Here is a 22,906-nt window from a genome sequence, read left to right on the forward strand (position 1 = left end):
TAAAATTGATGGGAAGATGGATGGAGCCAAATACAGGACCATTCTGGAAGAAAACCTGATGGAGTCTGCAAAAGACCTGCGACTGGGACAGAGATTTGTCTTCCAACAAGACAATGATCCAAAACATAAAGCAAAATCTACAATGGAATGGTTCAAAAATAAACATATCCAGGTGTTAGAATGGCCAAGTCAAAGTCCAGACCTGAATCCAATCGAGAATCTGTGGAAAGAACTGAAAACTGCTGTTCACAAATGCTCTCCATCCAACCTCACTGAGCTCGAGCTGTTTTGCAAGGAGGAATGGGAAAAAATGTCAGTCTCTCGATGTGCAAAACTGATAGAGACATACCCCAAGCGACTTACAGCTGTAATCGCAGCAAAAGGTGGCGCTACAAAGTATTAACTTAAGGGGGCTGAATAATTTTGCACGCCCAATTTTTCAGTTTTTGATTTGTTAAAAAAGTTTGAAATATCCAATAAATGTCGTTCCACTTCATGATTGTGCCCCACTTGTTGATTCTACACAAAAAAATACAGTTTTATATCTTTATGTTTGAAGCCTGAAATGTGGCAAAAGGTCGGAAAGTTCAAGGGGGCCGAATACTTTCGCAAGGCACTGTAACTTGTGTTCCAGGATGCCCCTGGTTACACATGCAATATCTGTATTTAAAACTCATTTCAAATCAAGCTGTTTCATTGTGTTAAAAGAATGAGGAAACAAACAGATCAGGATCAGCTTGAAAAGTGGAGTTTTTCCTTTATTGAACCTTTAATAAAACATACAATGTTGTTGGCCACTAACAATGAGACCCCCCCCCCCCCCCCCCTCGGCTACATTCTAGTTTCCATAGTGACTGATTCACAGATGGTGAGGAGGGTGTTCTTACTTCTACATGAACATGTGGTATACATTTGTAGGAGGAGCACTGTTTAGGTGTGTTCTTTGAAACATTTGTTGGTGTGTAAATACAGCATCTACAGACTACAGTCCAGTGTTTCAACAGACTTTTACATAGCTAGACAACATGGGTGCTTGCACATGTTGAGTGTGACAGAGATCGACAATTCTGTACATTATTTGCTGCAATGATACTTAAAGCACTTTTCCATATTCCGCTCTCCAATGTTCCACTTTCCATTTCAATCACTGAATCTCTCGCTTTTCTCACCGAACAGCACTTCATACTTCTATTTCCCCCGTTATCATTCATCATCAGTGTTCTCCTCCTCAGCCCTTCTAGCCTGTATTTGTCACATACTTAAGCTTTCCTTCCATCTGTTTCCCCAGTAAAAAATCAAAAAATCCATCCCATTCCCACTTTACATTGCACTGAGCAACAATCAGGAGATGAAACTCATTAGGACATATACTAATATACATTCTGTTGGCCAAGACTCTTGGTATCAGTCTTGGGACTCCTAGCTCACAAACCAGACACTTAAAATAGCCAACACAACACAGTACACAGTCAATCTCTTCCCTCCCTGCCCCTCATCAAAGTAAAACCCAACATTCAAATCATCATTCAGAGTTCAACAACAATACCCCGCACATCGTCAATCGAGGTTGGAGCCAGTCACAGACAAGAATAAGACATAAATGATGAGAACATTTGGTGAAGGACTGTCATTGGTTAGATCAGAGATAAGTTCTGTAAACCAATCAGATTATTTCCAAACAACATCAAGTTATAATAAAGGATCACTGTTGTATATAAAAAGATAAGGACATATCATGCTCTCATTATTCAGTAAAGGCCAACCAAGGACAGATACCTATGATACGGTACATATGGGATGCCTAATGCTTCCCTCTTACAGAAACAGATGCACTGTATTGTATCATCTTAACTAATACGAGGGCATTACAACTATGTAGAGATCTAATCATATTTGGCTGGGGGAGAAACGTTGTGCTGTGGTAGACATGTGACCATGCATTTGATAAAATCAACACTCAACATAGGAGCACGTTCACCTCCACAGCATCAGTCAGGCTAATAACGTGTTTTTCAGTCCCAACACCACCGGATCACGTAAGACAAATGGGACTTCAGTGGTGGAGTTAAACAGGCATTTGTACCACGCCTTGCTAACAGGCTGCACACTGACTGAGATACACTGGTACTGCTTGTCACGTCAGCATTTCCAGTATATTCCCCAGGTCTGAGATGAACTAAGTAAGCCTGGTCTCGCCATTCATTAGTGCACACCGTACAAAACCTTTTTGCAACAGAAAATGAAAACGAGTTTCTTATTGTAAAAATCCAGGTAGTTCCTCCCTGTTTCAGTACGTTTTCTTCTATTTAGTGCCTAATGAATACGAACCTGGTCTCTGATATGTTTGACCTTTAGCCAACTCTTATCTGTCATGTTCATAATTGTCTGACAAGGCAACAAACAGAACAGTAGTTGATTAGAGCACAAACATATCTGACCAGATCAGGCTATAGATTCAGGGGGAAATTCTAACCTCCATTTTGTCAAATTTTCACTTCATATCAGTGGGTGAAAATTGGACTAGAAGTTAGGACACCCATTAAGTGCCGATATTCTCCCCGTTTCTCTCTTCACTCTTTTCTGACTGTCCTCTTCCAGCGTCTGTCTCCAAATCAGAGGTTCTCTTAACCTCTAACCAGTTTAAACAAGAACCTGTCTGTGCGCTATATACAAAGAAAGAAATAGAAAATAACTTAAACCTGTATATACATAACCATTCAGATAGCAAAAAGGAGAGGTTAAACTGGTCAGCGCTGTTTTTTTCTCCCAGATGATGTTTAAATACAATGATTTATTTGACATCCCAAAAAGATTGTGTACCATCTGTCTTTTACATCGCTGAAGTTTCTAACAGCTGTAGTTCATACCTCGTCTTAAAAACGTATATGATTTATATGGCTTTCTTCACTGTGATTTCCATTGAATGGGTTGTTAGCATTTTCAGTAATCATGTCACTAGTGAGCTGAGTGTGATGCTTCTGTAACAGAGTTAGGAATGTACCGTAATGCTCCGCAGCTAGCTTGAAATGTTGCCGATGGAGCTAACCGATTGGTACCTTCTGTATAGCTCAATCGTGTTCCCGCGTTGTCATGGAAGGCGGTCACGTGTGTTGCAAAACAGAGGATCACTGGTTTGAGCCAAGGATGGAGACAGGGACGGTGGAGGAAGCTAAACCGTTAGCGGCACACTGACGTCGGTTACACTTCTCTAAGATAGAAATCAGAATAGAACTAGCCTACCTAAGGTTGAGTGTCAGCATGAGAGTGTGCGGGTTAAGATAGAAATTCGTCACACTGCGATAACAATATGGATTCTGTCATGATGCTATGCCTCAGACTCACCATGATGAGTGTCTAGTGCAAAAATTCCACCTTCTAGTAAGCAGCATGCCGTTTAAATAGGATGTTCTCTACTTGTTTGATAGATGCCAGCGAAGTATACAGTAAAGCAGACACAGAGACGTCTGAGTCACTAAAAGCGTCAAGTCAGGTTTTTTTGCAATGCTTTGTCTTGTTTCTTTAGAAAATATGTCTTGAATGTGAGTGTTGGATCGGAAGTGTTTTGATCGCTTTGGGCGGCAAACTGCCTCTCCTCATTGGGCTTTCCTCCTCCTGGTCCCGTCATTGGACCTTCCTCCTCCTGGTCCCGCCTCCTGTCTCTGTTTAACCAATCAGGGAGCTGCGTCTTGACAAGTCCACATTGCTGGCACTCAGTCCTCTGCATTCTGATAGGCCGGTGTTGGCGTCCTGGAGAGAGGGAGGGAGAAAATAGAAAGGATGTTTTTATTTATTCATTTCACCTTTATTTAACCAGGTAGGCCAGTTGAGAACAAGTTCTTATTTTCAACTGCGACCTGGCCAAGATAAAGCAAAGCAGTGCGACAATAACACAATAGAAAATAAAAATAGAAGTACAGTGTGTGCAAATGTAGAAGAGTAGGGAGGTAGGCAATAAATAGGCTCTAGAGGTGAAAATAATTACAATGTTTGATAAAGGGTAGGCACCAAACAACAGTGTTAACTAAATCTGACACTAATGAAAGTCAAATCATTTCATTCAGACGTACATCTCAGGAGCTCAGTGACAGCAGTCCTTGGCTGGTAACTAACAGGTTAATAGCTCAGTGACAGTGATGGACGGCTAACACCAGGTACCTGTGAGGGGTCTTCTGCACTCTTGTTGAGGAAGTTGAGGGAGCTGGCTCTCTTCATCCTGAAGAACAGACAGACATTAAGGATTCAATTAGCCTCAATAGAAACAGTGTTATTGCCTGGGTTTTCCTTTAACATTAGGTTACTAACTCAAGTGCCTTGTCGGCTCCCCACTAAAGAACAAACCCACTGAGGCAAACACAAAACTGATTCACACAGTATGAGCAGTGATGGGCTAGGGTGCAGACATACACGCAGTCTCTCTCACCCTGGGTTGCGGGGCTCCTGGGGGCCACTGCCCTGTAGTTTCTTCACCAGCATCTCACTGCTCCTACGCAGCGCTTCACGGATTTTCCCAAAGGAGCCGCTCCGACGCAAAGAACCGTGACCTTCCTGAGAGAACAAGACAACCACTGCATAGTAAAGAAGTGGCCTTTAAAACAGAATGTCATTTTTTATGTATTTATTATTTTCAAAAATGTTTTATTACTGACAGTAAGTACTGTGCAGAAATACAATGTAGACATTGTTAATGTTGTAAATTACTATTGCAGCTGGAAACGGCAGATTGTTAATGGAATATGTACTTAGGCGTACAGAGGCCCACTATCAACAACCATCACTCCTGTGTTCCAATGGCACATTGTATTAGCTAATCCAAGTTTATCATTTTAAAAAGGCTAATTGATCATTAGAAACCCCTTTTTGCAATTATGTTATGAAAACTGTTGTTCTGATTAAAGAAGCAATACAACTGGCCTTCTTTAGACTAGTTGTGTATCTGGAGCATCAGCATGCGTCTTCGATTACAGGCTCAAAATGGCCAGAAACAAATAACAAATTTCTTCTGAAACTCATAAGTCTTGTTCTGAGACATTAAGGCTATGCCATGCAAGAAATTGCCAAGAAACTAAAGATCTCATATGATGCGGTGTATTACTCCCTTCACAGAACAGCGCAAACTGTCTCTAACCAGAATAGAAAGAGGAGTGGGAGGCCCCGGTGCACAACTGAGCAAGAGGTCAAGTACATTAGTGTCCTGTTTGAGAAACAGACGCCTCACATGTCCTCAACTGGCAGCTTCATTAAATAGTACCCACAAAACACCAGTGTTAACGTCAAAAGGTGAAGAGGCGACTCCTGAATGCTGTCCTTCTAGGCAGAGTATCTCTGTCCAGTGTCTGTGTTCTTTTGCCCATCTTAATCTTTTATTTTTATTGGCCAGTCTGAGACAGGCCAATAACTCTGCCTAGAAGGCCAGCATCCCAGAGTAGCCTCTGCGGGTACTATTTAATGAAGCTGCCAGACTTGTGAGACGTCTGTTTTTAATGGGCCTCTGTACACCTATGTAGATATTCCATAAAAATAAATAAGCCATTTCCAGCTACAATAGTCATTTACAACATTAACAATGTCTACTGTATTTCTGATCAATTTCATATTTTAAATGGACAAAAAAAAAAGAAGGTGCTTTTCTTTCAAAAACAAGGACATTTCTAAGTGGCCCCAGACTTTTGAACGGTGGTGTACATCAAATCAATATTTGGTGTGACCACCATTTGCCTTCAAACAGCATCAATTCTTCTAGGTACACCTGCACACCGTTTTTGGAACTCGGCAGGTAGGTTGGCCCAAACATCTCGGAGAAATAACCAAAGTTCTTCTGTGGATTTAGGCAGCCTCAGGTGCTTCTCTCTCTTCATGTAATCCCAGACATACATGATGATGTTGAGATCAGGGCTCTGTGGGAGCCATACCATCACTTCCAGGACTCCTTGTTCTTCTTAACGCTGAAGATAAGTCATGACTTTCGCTGTATGTTTGGGGTCGTTGTCATGCTGCAGAATACATTTGGGGCCGATCAGATGGGTCCCTGATGGTATTGCATGATGGATAAGTATTTGCCTGTACTTCTCAGCATTGAGGGGACCATTAATTCTGACCAAATCCCCAACTCCATTTGCAGAAATGCAGCCAAAACTTGCAAGGAACCTCCACCATGTTTCACTGTTGCCTGCAGACACTCATTCGTGTACTGCTCTCCAGCCCTTCGGCAAACAAACTGCCTTCTGCTACAGCCAAATATGTTGACTCATCAGTCCAGAGCACCTGCTGCCATTTTTCTGCACCCCAGTTCCTGTGTTTTCGTGCATAGTTGAGTCATTGACCTCGTTTCCACGTCGGAGGTATGGCTTTTTGGCTGCAAGTCCAGACTTCTCTGGACAGTAGATGGGTGTACCAGGGTCCCACTGTTTTCTGCCAATTCTGAGCTGATGGCACTGCTGGACATCTTCCGGTTGAGAAGGGAAGTAAGCATGATGTGTCTTTCATCTGCTGCAGTAAGTTTCCTTGGCCGACCACTGCGTCTGTCCTCAAAGTTTCCCGTTTCTTTGTGCTTCTTCAAAAGAGCTTGGACAGTACATCTGGAAAACCCAGCCTGCCTTAAAATGTCTGCCTGGGAGAGACCTTGCTGATGCCGTATACCTTGTGTCTTGTTGCTGGGTAAGTATGCCTCGTTAGCTGAGTTTGGCTGTTCCTCACCCAGTTTTATTCCTCCTACACAGCTGTTTCGGTTTCAGTTCATGATTGTGTTTCAACCTACATATTGAATTGATGATCATTAGCACCTGTTTGGTATAATTGTTTCATCATACACCTGACTATATGCCTACAAAATCCCTGACTTTGTGCAAGTGTACCTACGAGAATTGATGCTGTTGAGAAGGCAAAGGGTGGTCACACTAAATATGGATTTGATGTAGATTTTTCTCCTGTTCACTCACTTTGCATTTAGTTACCTGATAAATATAATATTTTAACATGTCTATTTTTTTAAAGCATTCTTACTTTAGAGCATTTTTTCACACCTGTCTAAAACGTTTGCACAGTACTGTATATCAATGTCTTTATCAGGCACAACAAACATCACACTAGATTTAAGCTACATATTCATTAGTGTCAAAACACTTCATTTCTTCAAACTCACAATATATATCTCAATTGTTTTTTTCTCTCTAAATCAATTTGTTGCACAATTATAGGTATATACACTGCATTTCAAACAGTTTGGAATAATTTTATGAATTCAGGGCTTGTAAAATTATACCTAGGAAAAATAAAAGCCTTCAACCATAAGACCCACTAATAATGACATTATTTGAACCTTCTTTTTTTAAATACTCACTGATCAAGCATTCAAGTCTACGAAAATGCCCCTTTTGTTACAAATGTAACTAGAACCATGCACATCCACTAATAATGACCATCTTCTGGTAGCAGGTATTATAGAACATTAACACAGGTCTCATTAACAGTCTCTCAAGCACAAGCCCATGGCTAGTAAGTAGACAGCTATTCTTTATATTTAAAGTCTGGCCAACTTGGATCTATTTGCTTGCTAACAAGGTAGAACAGTTGAGCTGTTATGAATACACCCTCCAGTCCGTCTCCAACTGTTGAACAACATAGCCTCTTCATTTTGTTTAGTTGTTGAAATCAAGTGGTCTACCTGGATAAGAAGATGTTTTCATTCTGAGAAATAAGCGAGTTGGCAATTCCTTAAACAAATGCATATTTTTATGCTCATTGAACATTTCTAAAACACAGACTAGACAGCTAGCACATAACAGTCTGTGGCTAAAATTCTGCTTGCATTATCCACAATCATGTTCATTGATACTCTCGTTTTAGTAGGGTCTGCTCTGTTCTAAAAGTTAGGAGTTGAGACAAAGAAAGTATTGTGAAGTAAAAGTTAAGTCCTCTATTACAAACAATTAAAATGATGTCTGAATGTGTTTCGTGTGTCTAGAAGACCGGTTATGTCGGACCAAACCTCAAATGCAAATTGCGAATTTAAACTGCTTGTTGTCAGAGAGAAATAAGTTATATTTAGTTTCTTTGTTGTGAGTGGTAGGGGAGGGGCTTGGTGTCTGTGTGTGAGTGGGAAGGGGCACAGTACACACAGCACAGAAGGAGCGAAGGAGACAAGACCATAAAACATTGATTCTTGCTAACAACATGTATTGGAATTAATTCGATATATAGCCCATCCCTAATTTGACTGTATGTTCACACTTACGAATGCTTCATCTTTCAACAATAATAAGACAAAGGAGGTTCGTACCCCGTTCCACTCTGCTCCGTCGTCCCCCTCACAGTCCCCCCGCTGGGGCCCGTTGAGACCCTCCCGGCTCTGCCGTCGCTCACCCCCTCCTGGGGCCCCATCCTTCAGGAGCTCCACCACCTTACTCTGGTTAATGGCATCTATACCCTGGGGGAGAACATGATAATGAATCCTAAATGTCAGCAGGGTTGAAACAGAGTGTGTGAGAGCTTCAAGACTCTAGACTACAGCCTTTGATAATTGCACTGCCAGTGTCTCAGTGCTTGTACCTTCTTTTTCAGTGATTGTGTAGGACCTGCTTTTTTGAATGATTGCATAGTAAAACCTGACTGAATGTGCAGTAACTGATAGCGATAGCGTATCACTGCTACCTGACAGCGTATCACTGCTACCTGACAGCGTATCACTGCTACCTGACAGCGTATCACTGCTACCTGACAGCGTATCACTAGTGCCTGACAGCGTATCACTGCTACCTGACAGCGTATCACTAGTGCCTGACAGCGTATCACTAGTGCCTGACAGCGTATCACTAGTGCCTGATAGCGTATCACTAGTGCCTGATAGCGTATCACTAGTGCCTGATAGCGTATCACTGCTGCCTGACAGCGTATCACTGCTGCCTGACAGCGTATCACTAGTGCCTGACAGCGTATCACTAGTGCCTGACAGCGTATCACTAGTGCCTGACAGCGTATCACTAGTGCCTGACAGCGTATCACTAGTGCCTGATAGCGTATCACTAGTGCCTGATAGCGTATCACTAGTGCCTGACAGCGTATCACTAGTGCCTGACAGCGTATCACTGCTGCCTGACAGCGTATCACTAGTGCCTGACAGCGTATCACTAGTGCCTGACAGCGTATCACTAGTGCCTGACAGCGTATCACTAGTGCCTGACAGCGTATCACTAGTGCCTGATAGCGTATCACTAGTGCCTGATAGCGTATCACTAGTGCCTGATAGCGTATCACTAGTGCCTGATAGCGTATCACTAGTGCCTGATAGCGTATCACTAGTGCCTGATAGCGTATCACTAGTGCCTGATAGCGTATCACTAGTGCCTGATAGTGACAGTGAATTACTAGTGCCTGATAGTGAATTACTAGTGACAGTGAATTACTAGCACCTGATAATGTAGTGCTAGTACCTGATAGTGTAGTGCTAGTACTTGATAGTGTAGTTCTAGTACCTGATAGTGATAGCATATTACTAGTAACTGATAGTGACAGTGAATTACATGTCCTGGATAGTGTAGTACTAGTACCTGATTGTGTAGTAACTGATCATGTAGTACTAGTACCTGATTGTGTAGTACTAGTACCTGATCGTGTAAGTACTAGTACCTGATCGTGTAAGTACTAGTACCTGATCATGTAGTACTAGTACCTGATCGCGTAAGTACTAGACCTGATCGCGCAAGTACTAGTACCTGATCGCGTAAGTACTAGTACCTGATCGTGTAAGTACTAGTACCCGATCGTGTAAGTACTAGTACCCGATCGTGTAAGTACTAGTACCCGATAGTGATAGCGTATTACAAGTAACTGATATTGACAGTAAATTACAAGTCCAGCATAGTGTAGTTCTAGTACTTGATCGTGTAGTACTAGTACTTGATCGTGTAGTACTAGTACCTGATCGTGTAGTACTAGTACCTGATCGTGTAGTACTAGTACCTGATCGTGTAAGTACTAGTACCTGATCGTGTAGTACTAGTACCTGATCGTGTAAGTACTAGTACCTGATCGTGTAAGTACTAGTACCTGATCGTGTAAGTACTAGTACCTGATCGTGTAAGTACTAGTACCTGATCGTGTAGTACTAGTACCTGATCGTGTAAGTACTAGTACCCGATAGTGATAGCGTATTACAAGTAACTGATATTGACAGTAAATTACAAGTCCAGGATAGTGTAGTTCTAGTACTTGATCGTGTAGTACTAGTACCTGATCGTGTAAGTATTAGTACCTGATCGTGTGGTGCTAGTACCTGATCGTGTGGTGCTAGTACCTGATCGTGTAGTACTAGTACCTGATCGTGTAGTACTAGTACCTGATCGTGTAGTACTAGTACCTGATCGTGTAGTACTAGTACCTGATCGTGTAGTTCTAGTACCTGATCGTGTAGTTCTAGTACCTGATCGTGTAGTTCTAGTACCTGATCGTGTAAGTACTAGTACCTGATCGTGTAAGTACTAGTACCTGATCGTGTAGTACTATTACCTGATCGTGTAAGTACTAGACTAGACCTGATCGTGTAGTACTAGTACCTGATCGTGTAAGTATTAGTACCTGATCGTGTAGTACTAGTACCTGATCGTGTAGTACTAGTACCTGATCGTGTAAGTACTAGTACCCGATAGTGTAAGTACTAGTACCCGATAGTGATAGCGTATTACTAGTAACTGATATTGACAGTGAATTATAAGTCCTGGATAATGATTTACCAGTACTTAATAATGACATTGAATTACTTGCACCTAATACTTACTGTGAATTACTAGTAATGTATTCCTAGTAGCTGATAGTGTATTCCTAGTAGCTGATAGTGTATTCCTAGTACCCGATAGTGTATTCCTAGTACCCGATAGTGTATTCCTAGAACCCGATCGCGCATTACTAGAACCCGATCGAGTATTACTAGAACCCGATCGCGCATTACTAGAACCCGATTGAGTATTACTAGAACCCGATCGAGTATTACTAGAACCCGATCGAGTATTACTAGAACCCGATCGCGCATTACTAGTACCCAATCACGAATTACTAGTACCCAATCACGAATTACTAGTACCCAATCGTGAATTACTAGTACCCAATCGTGAATTACTAGTACCCAATTGTGTACCTGACAATGAATTGCTAGTAACTGATAGTGATAGTGTATTACTAGTACCTGACAATGTATTACTAGTACCTGATAATGTATCACTAATACTATATTACCAGTACCTGGTAGCGTATTACCAGTACCTGGTAGCGTATTTCCAGTACCTGGTAGCGTATTACCAGTACCTGGTAGCGTATTACCAGTACCTGATAGCGTATTACCAGTACCTGCTTGCGTATTACCAGTACCTGCTTGCGTATTACCAGTACCTGATAGCGTATTACCAGTACCTGATAACGTATTACCAGTACCTGCTTGCGTATTACCAGTACCTGATAGCGTATTACCAGTATTACCAGTACCTGATAGCGTATTACCAGTACCTGATAGCGTATTACCAGTACCTGCTTGCGTGTCTTGGTAGAACACTCCTCCAGTGTCTCAGCTGCCTGTAATTTACCCTGTCTGCGGTACAGCGCCCCCAGGCTCTTCAGGGTGGTATTGACAGTAGGACTGACAGGAATGAGGTACATGTCAACATCTTGTCATCATTAAACCACAATGTTAATATAATTTAAAACACTGAGTTGTGTATTTATCTCCCATTCAAATTAAGTTTAATACTAAGTCTCACCTGTCAACTTTGCAGGCCTTGTACCAGCTCCCATACTCTACACAGGGACTAGCTTCCTTCCTCTTCCCCTGAGAGAGAGTGGGGGCAAGAGAGAAAGAGATAAGAGAGAGCGGAAAGGCCGGGAGAATAGAGGGGCAGTTAGCAGCAGTAGACATGAATTATGACCTTATTATAAAGCCTCAATTATTAATACATTAATATTCTCCGTCTTTATCTCAGTCCTATTGGTCTACCCATCCATCAGAGTTCATAAGCTGCCATTAACAGGTAGGACAGAAGGACCATGGTTCAGATCAGTCATACTGCAGCTACCTTGCTCTCCTCTCTCTCCTCCGCATGCATCCAGATTGGCTTGTTATCATCTGCAAGAGAAGAGGATGAAGAGAGGAGGGGATGAAGAGAGGAGGGGATGAGTGGCATAGTTTTATTTGAATATTCATATATTTTGGTTCACGGACCAGAACCATATACCTACCGCATACCACGCGTTATGAACCGCATACCACGCGTTATGAACCGCATACCACGCGTTATGAACCCTATACCACGCGTTATGAACCGCATACCACGCGTTATGAACCGCATACCACGCGTTACGAACCGCATACCACGCGTTACGAACCGCATACCACGCGTTACGAACCGCATACCACGCGTTACGAACCGCATACCACGCGTTACGAACCGCATACCACGCGTTACGAACCGCATACCACGCGTTACGAACCCTATACCACGCGTTACGAACCGCATACCACGCGTTACGAACCGCATACCACGCGTTACGAACCGCATACCACGCGTTACGAACCGCATACCACGCGTTACGAACCGCATACCACGCGTTACGAACCCTATACCACGCGTTATGAACCCTATACCACGCGTTACGAACCGCATACCACACGTTACGAACCGCATACCACACGTTACGAACCGCATACCACACGTACAACACATGTTATGAACCGCATACCACGCGTTACGAAACGCATACCACGCGTTACGAACCCTATACCACGCGTTACGAACCCAATACCACGCGTTACGAACCCTATACCACGCGTTACGAACCCTATACCACGCGTTACGAACCCTATACCACGCGTTACGAACCGCATACCACGCGTTACGAACCGCATACCACGCGTTACGAACCGCATACCACGCGTTACGAACCGCATACCACGCGTTACGAACCGCATACCACGCGTTACGAACCGCATACCACGCGTTACGAACCGCATACCACGCGTTACGAACCGCATACCACGCGTTACGAACCGCATACCACGCGTTACGAACCGCATACCACGCGTTACGAACCGCATACCACGCGTTACGAACCGCATACCACGCGTTACGAACCGCATACCACGCGTTACGAACCGCATACCACGCGTTACGAACCGTATACCACACGTTACGAACCGTATACCACATGTTATGAACAGTATACCACATGTTATGAACCGTATACCACACATATAACACACGTTATGAACCGTATACCACACGTTATGAACCGTATACCACACGTTATGAACCGTATACCACACGTTATGAACCGTATACCACACGTTATGAACCGTATACCACACGTTATGAACCGTATACCACACGTTATGAACCGTATACCACACGTTATGAACCGTATACCACACGTTATGAACCGTATACCACACGTTATGAACCGTATACCACACGTTATGAACCGTATACCACACGTTATGAACCGTATACCACACGTTATGAACCGTATACCACACGTTATGAACCGTATACCACACGTTATGAACCGTATACCACACGTTATGAACCGTATACCACACGTTATGAACCGTATACCACACGTTATGAACCGTATACCACACGTTATGAACCGTATACCACACGTTATGAACCGTATACCACACGTTATGAACCGTATACCACACGTTATGAACCGTATACCACACGTTATGAACCGTATACCACACGTTATGAACCGTATACCACACGTTATGAACCGTATACCACACGTTATGAACCGTATACCACACGTTATGAACCGTATACCACACGTTATGAACCGTATACCACACGTTATGAACCGTATACCACACGTTATGAACCGTATACCACACGTTATGAACCGTATACCACATGTTATGAACCGTATACCACACGTTATGAACCGTATACCACACGTTATGAACCGTATACCATACGTTATGAACTATACCATACGTTATGAACTGTATACCACACATATAACACATGTTATGAACCGTATACCACATGTTATGAACCGTATACCACATGTTATGAACTGTATACCACACATACAACACATGTTATGAACCGTATACCACATGTTATGAACCGTATACCACACGTTATGAACCGTATACCACACGTTATGAACCGTATACCACACGTTATGAACCGTATACCACACGTTATGAACCGTATACCATACGTTATGAACCGTATACCATACGTTATGAACCGTATACCATATGTTATGAACCGTATACCATATGTTATGAACCGTATACCATATGTTATGAACTGTATACCATACGTTATGAACTGTATACCACACATATAACACATGTTATGAACCGTATACCACATGTTATGAACCGTATACCACATGTTATGAACCGTATACCACATGTTATGAACCGTATACCACACGTTATGAACCGTATACCACACGTTATGAACCGTATACCACACGTTATGAACCGTATACCACACATTATGAACCGTATACCATACGTTATGAACTGTATACCACACATATAACACGTTATGAACCGTATACCACATGTTATGAACCGTATACCACATGTTATGAACCGTATACGTTTGGTATACCTTATGTTCCCTCACACGACAAATAAAAGGTATTTGCATTTAAAACCAAAATTTGTGGCATATCATTAAAGATTATTCCACCTCAACCCTAACTCCGTGAAACCTACAGTGTGTGTGGGAAAACAAAGTGTCCCATGCCAGAGCCCTGTACTGTGCTATACTGAGCGTGACAGTGTTTAAGGGTTTGATTGGCTTCAAGGCAGTGCTGCATTAACATGCTTTACACACGACAGATAGCCTGTATTAACCCTGAACTGACTGACTGGCCAGGACACGACCACGCATGGTCAGCCAATGACCACAGGGTTTACAGGGTAGTCCCGGCCAGAATGGACATACTGTTGATTCACACATCTTCTAATGCAACATGAAGAGTTGATGGAGGTGGTTGGTCTGGTGGTAAATGTAGTAGTAGGGTGCATTCCAAATGGCAGCCTATTCCCACAGGGCTCTGGTCAAAAGTAGTGCATTACATAGGGAATAGGGTGCCATTTAATTAATAATAATTGATTGGATTTATATAGTGCTTTTCTATCGAGGTACTCAAAAAGCTTTACATAGTAGGGGGAAACTCACCTCATCCACCAGCAATGTGTTGCGCCCACCTGGGTGATGCATGGCAACCATTTTGTGCCAGAATGTTCACCACACATCATCTATCAGGTGGAGAGGTGAGGAGTGATGTATGCCCATTAGGAATGAGGCCATGATGGAATGGGGCCAGGTTGGGAATTTAGGATGCAGCCCTAGCTTGTCAGTGAGTGTTGTGTTAATGTCCACTGTAGGACTGCTGGTCGTACGAGACTCACTGTTGACTGATCCAAACTCCTTCTCATGTGCTCTGGTTAGGATCTCCTTGTACAGGGACTCAGCATCCTTGAACTTCCCCTGTTTGAGGTAGCATGTAGCCTAGAGAGATGAGATGAAACCTCAAATGGTTTGATGTGAAAATACAACTCAATACACAAGCCAATAAATGTAACAATACCAAGATCGCAAAAAAAACATCTGTCTGTTCAACTTGAATAAAGTTGATTAAATCTCTCAGGGGGAATTCATTACTGAAAATGTAGCTTGTCAACCCTCTACTACAATGTCTAGAACCTTTCTCCCTCCCTCCCTCCCTCCCTCCCTCCCTCCTCACCAGGTTGTTCTTGGTCTTGGCTACGTTGGGGTCGTCAGCCCCCAGTTTGGACTGGTAGATCTCCAGGGCTTGTCTGTAGTAATACTCCACCTCCTCGTACTTTCCCTGGTTCTGACACAGCAGGGCCAGGTTGTTCAGCTGCTTGGCCACGTCAGGGTGGTACTTCCCCAGGACCTGAACACACAACCATTGAAATACTTTACCTACAGGAAACGACAAGTCATACATATACTTTCACTTGTGAGTTATCATGGGCTATGAATTTATCTAACCAGGAAGAACTCTGTAATGATCCATACCTTCTCTCTAATCTCCAGGGCTCTCTTACAGAGGGGCTCAGCCTCCTTGTACTTGCCCCTCTTCCCGTAGAGCACAGCCAGGTTGTTGAGAGTGGCGGCTACCGCAGGGTGGTCCTTCCCCAGGGTCTTCTCTCTGATGGCCAGGGCATCGTTTAGCAGGTGGGCTGCCTCTTTGTACTTGTTCTGGTCCCTGGAACAAAACATCTCATCATGTTAGAAGATGAATACATGTGTTACCTGTAGTTAATCATTAAGTCTTCAGCCAGCTATTCATCTGAGCAAGTGTATCTAAAACTATCCACACATCCATCCATCCTACACACACACACACACACACACCTGTAGACCAGGGCCAGGATGTTGAGCATGGTGGCCACGTCAGGGTGGTCGTGTCCGGAGGTCTTCTCCAGGTCCTCCAGGGCCTGTTTGCAGAGGGGCACGGCCACCTCGTACCTCCCCTGGGAGGCGTACTGGATCACCAGGTTGTGGAGAGTCCTCAGGCGGGCCGGGATCTCATAGCCACCCTGCTGGGCCGCCACCTCTCCGCTGGGCTGGGCTGGAGGGGGAGAGGGAAACACAGCGGAGAAGGGAGGGGAAACATAGCGGAGAAGGGAGGGGAAACACAGCGGAGAAGGGAGGGGAAACACAGCGGAGAAGGGAGGGGGAGGGGAAACACAGCGGAGAAGGGAGGGGGAGGGGAAACACAGCAGAGAAGGGAGGAGAAGGGAAACAGCAGGGAGGGGAAACACAGCAGAGAAGAGAACGGAAACACAGCGGAGAAGGGAACGGAAACACAGCAGAGAAGGGAACGGAAACACAGCAGAGAAGGGAGGGGAAACACAGCGGAGAAGGGAGGGGAAACACAGCGGAGAAGGGAGGGGAAACACAGCGGAGAAGGGAGGGGAAACACAGCGGAGAAGGGAGGGGAAACACAGCGGAGAAGGGAGGGGAAACACAGCGGAGAAGGGAGGGGAAACACAGCGGAGAAGGGAGGGGAAACACAGCGGAGAAGGGAGGGGAAACACAGCGGAGAAGGGAGGGGAAACACAGCGGAGAAGGGAGGGGAAACACAGCGGAGAAGGGAGGGGAAACACAGCGGAGAAGGGAGGGGAAACACAGCGGAGAAGGGAGGGGAAACACAGCGGAGAAGGGAGGGGAAACACAGCGGAGAAGGGAGGGGAAACACAGCGGAGAAGGGAGGGGAAACACAGCGGAGAAGGGAGGGGAAACACAGCGGAGAAGGGAGGGGAAACACAGCGGAGAAGGGAGGGGAAACACAGCGGAGAAGGGAGGGGAAACACAGCGGAGAAGGGAGGGGAAACACAGCGGAGAAGGGAGGGGAAACACAGCGGAGAAGGGAGGGGAAACACAGCGGAGAAGGGAGGGGAAACACAGCGGAGAAGGGAGGGGAAACACAGCGGAGAAGGGAGGGGAAACACAGCGGAGAAGGGAGGGGAAACACAGCGGAGAAGGGAGGGGAAACACAGCGGAGAAGGGAGGGGAAACACAGCGGAGAAGGGAGGGGAAACACAGCGGAGAAGGGAGGGGAAACACAGCGGAGAAGGGAGGGGAAACACAGCGGAGAAGGGAGGGGAAACACAGCGGAGAAGGGAGGGGAAACACAGCGGAGAAGGGAGGGGAAACACAGCGGAGAAGGGAGGGGAAACACAGCGGAGAAGGGAGGGGAAACACAGCGGAGAAGGGAGGGGAAACACAGCGGAGAAGGGAGGGGAAACACAACGGAGAAGGGAGGGGAAACACAACGGAGAAGGGAGGGGAAACACATTTGGGAATGACATCAAAGTTAGTGCTCTGCTACAGCTGATGATGTCACAGGTTTGGGTCCTCTATTGCTCTCGTACAGGTGTTGACTACCAGTCTCTGGGTTGGACACATAGTAAACATATTTTGATTTTTTTTAAATGATGTTAATCATTTAGACTTGTGGGATTCCCCTATATGGTCCTCTTCTTGATCAATTAATCAATCATCATCATACCCTGTCCCTGGTCGTCATCGTTGGGGAACAGGTCGTCCAGGCTGTCTTTAGACGTCTCCCCTGCAGCCTTCTCCTCAGACTGTGACACGTCGTCGTCAAACTTCTTGATCTTGTTCATGAACTCCAGGTGCTTCTTCTCTTCCTCCAGCTGGGCAACACTCTGCTCACTACGCTGCAGCTTGTGCTTGGGGAAGAAGAGGGGAAAGAAGAGGGGAAAGAAGAGGGGAAAGAAGAGGGGAAAGAAGAGGGGAAAGAAGAGGGGAAAGAAGAGGGGAAAGAAGAGGGGAAAGAAGAGGGGAAAGAAGAGGGGAAAGAAGAGGGGAAAGAAGAGGGGATATGAGTGTGAGGGAGGTGAAGCTCGTCAAATGTTTTGCTTTGGAAGGGTATAAAATGATAGCATACTCCAAAATCTAAATTGACGAGATGAGCCCACATCATCGACGGTGTACGTTGGGACATGGACTCATAACGCTTTAATCACTTTGGGTCTAGAAACATCTGAAAACCATTGATAGAGTGAACTACCAGTGCAAGCAGTATGTAGTGATATGCTGTACACGTACCTGTGTTCCTGCTAGCTCATCTCTTAACCACTGGTTCTCCTGACACAGTCGTCTGACCTGGGCTCTTAGCTTCTGTTTCTCTGACTCCACAGCACTCAGGTGACCCGACAGGGCAATGATCACCTAGGGAGAGAGAGGGAGGGGTTAACCCTCTAGTCTAAGCCGGGGAGGGGGGGGGGGGTTTCTACTAAATTATGGAATCCTTATAAGGACCCATTTAGGTATCCCCTAAAACATATACACACGTCTCATGGTCTGACAAACACCGCTGTAGCTCTGCCACCTTTCACCGCAGATGCGGAAGGCCGATATCGGCGATTGAGACGCAGCCCACGGGGGAAAAAAAGATGATATCTCTAGCTTAGACAGACAGATATTTATGGGGATCTATATTATGCTAATTAGATTTCCGCAAGGCCACAGATATGGATTCAAGAGGGTCAATTGAAGGAAGAGAGAAAGCTTTGAGAATGTTTCAGTTTCTAAAGAGTAAGCGGCTAGCCTTGGGGTGATGATCACCTGAAGAGAGGGACTTTGTTTGATCCATTTCATCTTTATTTATCTAGGCAGGTCAATTAGGAGCTAACTCATTTTAAATGACAACCTGGCAAATAGGGGGGGATGGATTCAAATAATACAGGAAAGCTTTGATAATGTTTTGGTTTCAAAGGGTTGGTTTCAAAGGGTTGCGTGTGTATAATATTATTAATTTAGTGGGTGTTTTTTCTGTTCTATTTTACACATGTACACGTGTGTTTTAATACATGGTTTAATTGGAAATGTTTTTTTGTTGTTGAATATCCTATTATCAACGGAGACTCTGAGGCGATTAGGGTAAGTGCCTTGCTCAAGAGCACACCTTGTCGGCTCGGGCATTCGAAGAGCAACCTTCCAGTTACTAGCCCAACGATCTAACCGCTAGGCTACCTACCATGACTGACTGCTTGTTGTAACCTATTCTGAGACCAGTGCAAATAACGTCCTCTTTTGGATGACAATAATATATTGTTCTATTCTACTCTATTCAAAATAGGGTGGGGAGGTGGAGGAGTGAGTTGAGTCGGAGGGAAAGCTTTGCATGTCTTTTGGGACGTTATTTTACGCATTTCATGTTATATCAGTCCATCAGTGTCTAAGGCAGATTCCCACTGGCACCTTCCTACAGGAAGAACAACTCCCCTATTCTCTATAATTCAACGTCCTCTCTTTCTACAAGAGACATTATTCTAAATAAATCCTTGTGTTGAGTATTAGTCACACAATGTACCACGTCATCGTCGAGGACCAGAATCATCTTTCCCCCCTTCAATCATGATTTGTCATCATTGCATCATCATCATCCTGTACCTCTAAACCAGAGTAGTAAGCATCTTCCACTCAACCCATCTCTCCTGTCTCTCTTTCTTCTCTCCCCCCCTCACTGAATCCCTCAACCCCTTCTTTCCCCCACATCTCTCTCCTACCTGTGCCTCTCCCAGGCCTAAATCTATGGCCTCCAGGCTCTTCCGCAGCAGGCCTGACTTCTCCTGGGCAGCAGGTGGCTGGGTGCAGTCCAGCAGGGACGTGAGGAGCTGGGCATGCTCCCCTCTGAGTGTCTCCAGGCCCTGCATCACAGTCTTTGTGTTGAGCACGATCTCATCCTGGGTCAGGCGCTCCAGGGCCTCCTCGCTGCGTGGGTACACCATGGTGGACATAACCTGAGTTCACACACACTGGAGGGGAGAGAGATTAGTTTTGAGTTAGCATATTCTTGTTCGAAGCTCTTAGAATCAAGGCTTGTTAGAGGACGAGCCATCTAATCATATTACAAGACTCAGAAAAAAATAATGTCCGATTATGAGATTATTTCAAGGATGAGCATTAGAGGAACAAAATCCCTCCAAGAGATTATGTTTACACAACTGTTCAGTCTGTTACCAACAACCAACCATGCCACAGCTCACTCCTCTGGGCCCTCTGCCTCTGTTCCAATGGGACTCGAATCTTTTGAGCTTGAATAAATCAATTAATGAGCTGTGAGCATTTCAGTTACAAAGCTATTCGATACATAGTTTGCGTGACACTACCTTTATAGTCAATCTATATCGCGACTCGCGAGAGAACAGAATTGACTAAATGGACTCATGGAAGTTAAAGACACGCATCGTCGCAGATTTATAGCTGGACCGAGCAGAAATGCGCGACTCCGCGACTTCTCCTCCACTCCTCTGCTGTAGACGCGCACCTGTTCTCCTCTCGCGTCGCCAAGAGGCCCTCGCCCACACAATCACCTCGCTCCTCCCTTCCCCACCCGCACAATCCATTGACTGCAATGCACCAATATGAGCGATCCCGTAATTTCCCATCCGATTGCCACAACTAACACATCTCTCAAACGCTGTATGGAACGTTTGGCAATTTGCAACGCTTGTTGTCGATCCATCTTACTGTCAATAGTAGCCTAGTATATGGACCAACACACTTTCGGAATCACCCCTCTCACGGGATGACAAGAAATGAGAGACAGAGGATGAATGAAGGAGATCGACAGAGCAGAGCATTACAAGGAAATAAAATACTTCAGTATTTTTTTAGATCTAATCTATTATAAGATCTTGGCCTTTATCATACAAAGAATGATAGGCCTTAATGTCACACGCAGGCTCGTATCCTATAAAAAAAATAAAAACACTCCGACATGTTTGCAAGCATAGAGGCAGGTTTGAGGCCCAGAACGAAATATGCTTCTGCAAGGGCTTTCTGCAATGGATGCGGTCGTGAGAGCACAGTACAAAGTATCTATGCTAATTCAATGAGGACCATGACAATTTCCCCAACACTTAAAATAAGCGATGACTCGTCGAAACAACGTAGCGAACCAAGACGAGCTCGATTGGCAACATAGTTGAACGTTGGTGATATGACGAGCCTGGTCTGGGAGAGGAGCACAGGTATGATTTTGTAGCCTAACTCTCTCGATTGGACGTAAGAATATAAGCCAATACAATTCATATACTGTTAAAAATACACTGACAAACCTCGTAATGACTCTCAATCCACACGTTACCTTAATCGAAACGGTTCTATTTCCCCCAAGACAAGAGCGCTGCCCCCGGTAACCTCGAGCTCAAACAAAGCACCACGGACTGTTGTGATGCTCCACTTCAATCCCTTTTTGTAAGTGTGGGCGACGCTCCTGAACCGCAAGGCTGAAAAGATAACGGTACCGATATTAACCTGCGTTTACATAAAGATTGACGGTATAATATCACCGATTTTTAAAATGATACGTTTTCTACAGCTAAGCAAATTGTTAAATGTAGTCAGGTAAGTTAACAAAAGTGGGTCTGTGCACCACGATAAACATCTATTTACCTTCTCTCTCCCCAGTCCGCCCGCCGGTTAAATCCTGATGACACGTTACTCGGTCTGCTGCACTATAAAAATAAACCCACGACACACCACTGGCTTTAATCCCGTTGTATAACGTCGCTGCCGTCTAAAAGCGAGCAAATTCCAAGCAATACATTGTAACCAATTATGCTAGCATGGCTGGCTAGCTAATGAATTCGAGCCTGCCACGAATTAGCCTAGTCAATGTTCTCGCGCTCTAAATACAGGAACACTATTTGCCGTGAGTCGGCATCGTTCTATCCATCCCCAGAATTTGTTTTAAAGATAGTGCGGGACTGGTACGTTCTCACAGTTTGAGAAGTGTGTTCCAAGGATGACAGTCGCTACCCGAAAATGGCTGTTGTCCGAATTCTCCCACAATCCACAGCCTCAGCCCTGGCGCTATGACATCACCCCAGCCGGGGAAGGGGCACGGTGTTGAGGCAGGAGGTATTCCTTTTCTTCATTCTAATGTAGACATATATTAGGCTATATAGATGGCGCGATTTTCATGTTTTTAAAATGCACTGATAGGCACACTCCAACACTCAGACATAATTTACAAACGAAGCATGTGTGTTTTGTGAGTCGGCCAGATCAGAGGCAGTAGATGACTAGGGATGTTCTCTTGAAAAGTGTGTGAATTGGACCATTTTTCCGGTCCTGCTAAGCCTTCAAAATGTAACGAGTACTTTTGGGTGTCAGGGAAAATGTATGGAGTAAAAACGACAACATTTTTATTTACGAATGTAGTGGAGTAAAAGTAAAAGTTGTCAAAAATATAAATAGTAAAGTACAGATACCCCCAAAAACGACTTAAGTAGTACTTTAAAGTATTTTTACACCACTGTCTAGAGATGCCAGACAAACTTGAACTGAATTTAAATTTATAAAATAGGTTGTTAATTCCTAGATTACTTTCA

General features: G+C 44.4%; 1 protein-coding gene across 3 annotated transcripts; it reads right to left on the reverse strand.

Annotated features, from left to right (window-relative positions):
* Nucleotides 1-732: 732 nt before the first annotated feature.
* Nucleotides 733-22,599, reverse strand: LOC110531564 (kinesin light chain 2). 3 transcript variants are annotated; one of them, XM_090183598.1, is made up of 16 exons: nt 21,966-22,401; nt 21,658-21,799; nt 20,075-20,323; nt 18,612-18,734; nt 18,049-18,232; nt 16,389-16,605; nt 16,050-16,239; nt 15,751-15,924; nt 15,416-15,515; nt 12,054-12,103; nt 11,742-11,809; nt 11,512-11,620; nt 8,276-8,422; nt 4,421-4,545; nt 4,156-4,213; nt 733-3,747 (listed from the first exon to the last, which is right to left on the reverse strand). In XM_090183598.1, exons 3-16 carry the CDS (start codon nt 20,303-20,305, stop codon nt 3,664-3,666), a joined length of 1,860 nt encoding a protein of 619 aa, XP_090039724.1. In that variant the 5' UTR covers nt 20,306-20,323; nt 21,658-21,799; nt 21,966-22,401; the 3' UTR covers nt 733-3,663. The 3 variants fall into 3 exon arrangements, with proteins under 3 accessions (XP_090039724.1, XP_090039725.1, XP_090039726.1); XM_090183599.1 differs by lacking the exon at nt 21,658-21,799 and having other exon boundaries at nt 21,966-22,599; XM_090183600.1 differs by lacking the exon at nt 21,658-21,799 and having other exon boundaries at nt 22,295-22,400.
* Nucleotides 22,600-22,906: the final 307 nt, after the last annotated feature.

Source organism: Oncorhynchus mykiss, chromosome 9 (assembly GCF_057628025.1).
Source record: "Oncorhynchus mykiss isolate SJ-2025 chromosome 9, ASM5762802v1, whole genome shotgun sequence".
In the NCBI taxonomy this organism is placed as follows: Eukaryota; Metazoa; Chordata; class Actinopteri; order Salmoniformes; family Salmonidae; genus Oncorhynchus; species Oncorhynchus mykiss.

Bases quoted from the DNA above. Each gene is read 5' to 3' on its own strand.
- LOC110531564 (XM_090183599.1), bottom strand. From the start codon at position 20,305: ATGTCCACCATGGTGTACCCACGCAGCGAGGAGGCCCTGGAGCGCCTG. The intron at 18,735-20,074 runs GTAGGAGAGAGA...CTCTCTCCCTAG, and splicing joins TAGGCCTGGGAGAGGCACAG to GTGATCATTGCCCTGTCGGG. The intron at 4,546-8,275 runs GTACGAACCTCC...TTGTTCTCTCAG, and splicing joins ACGGAGCAGAGTGGAACGGG to GAAGGTCACGGTTCTTTGCG.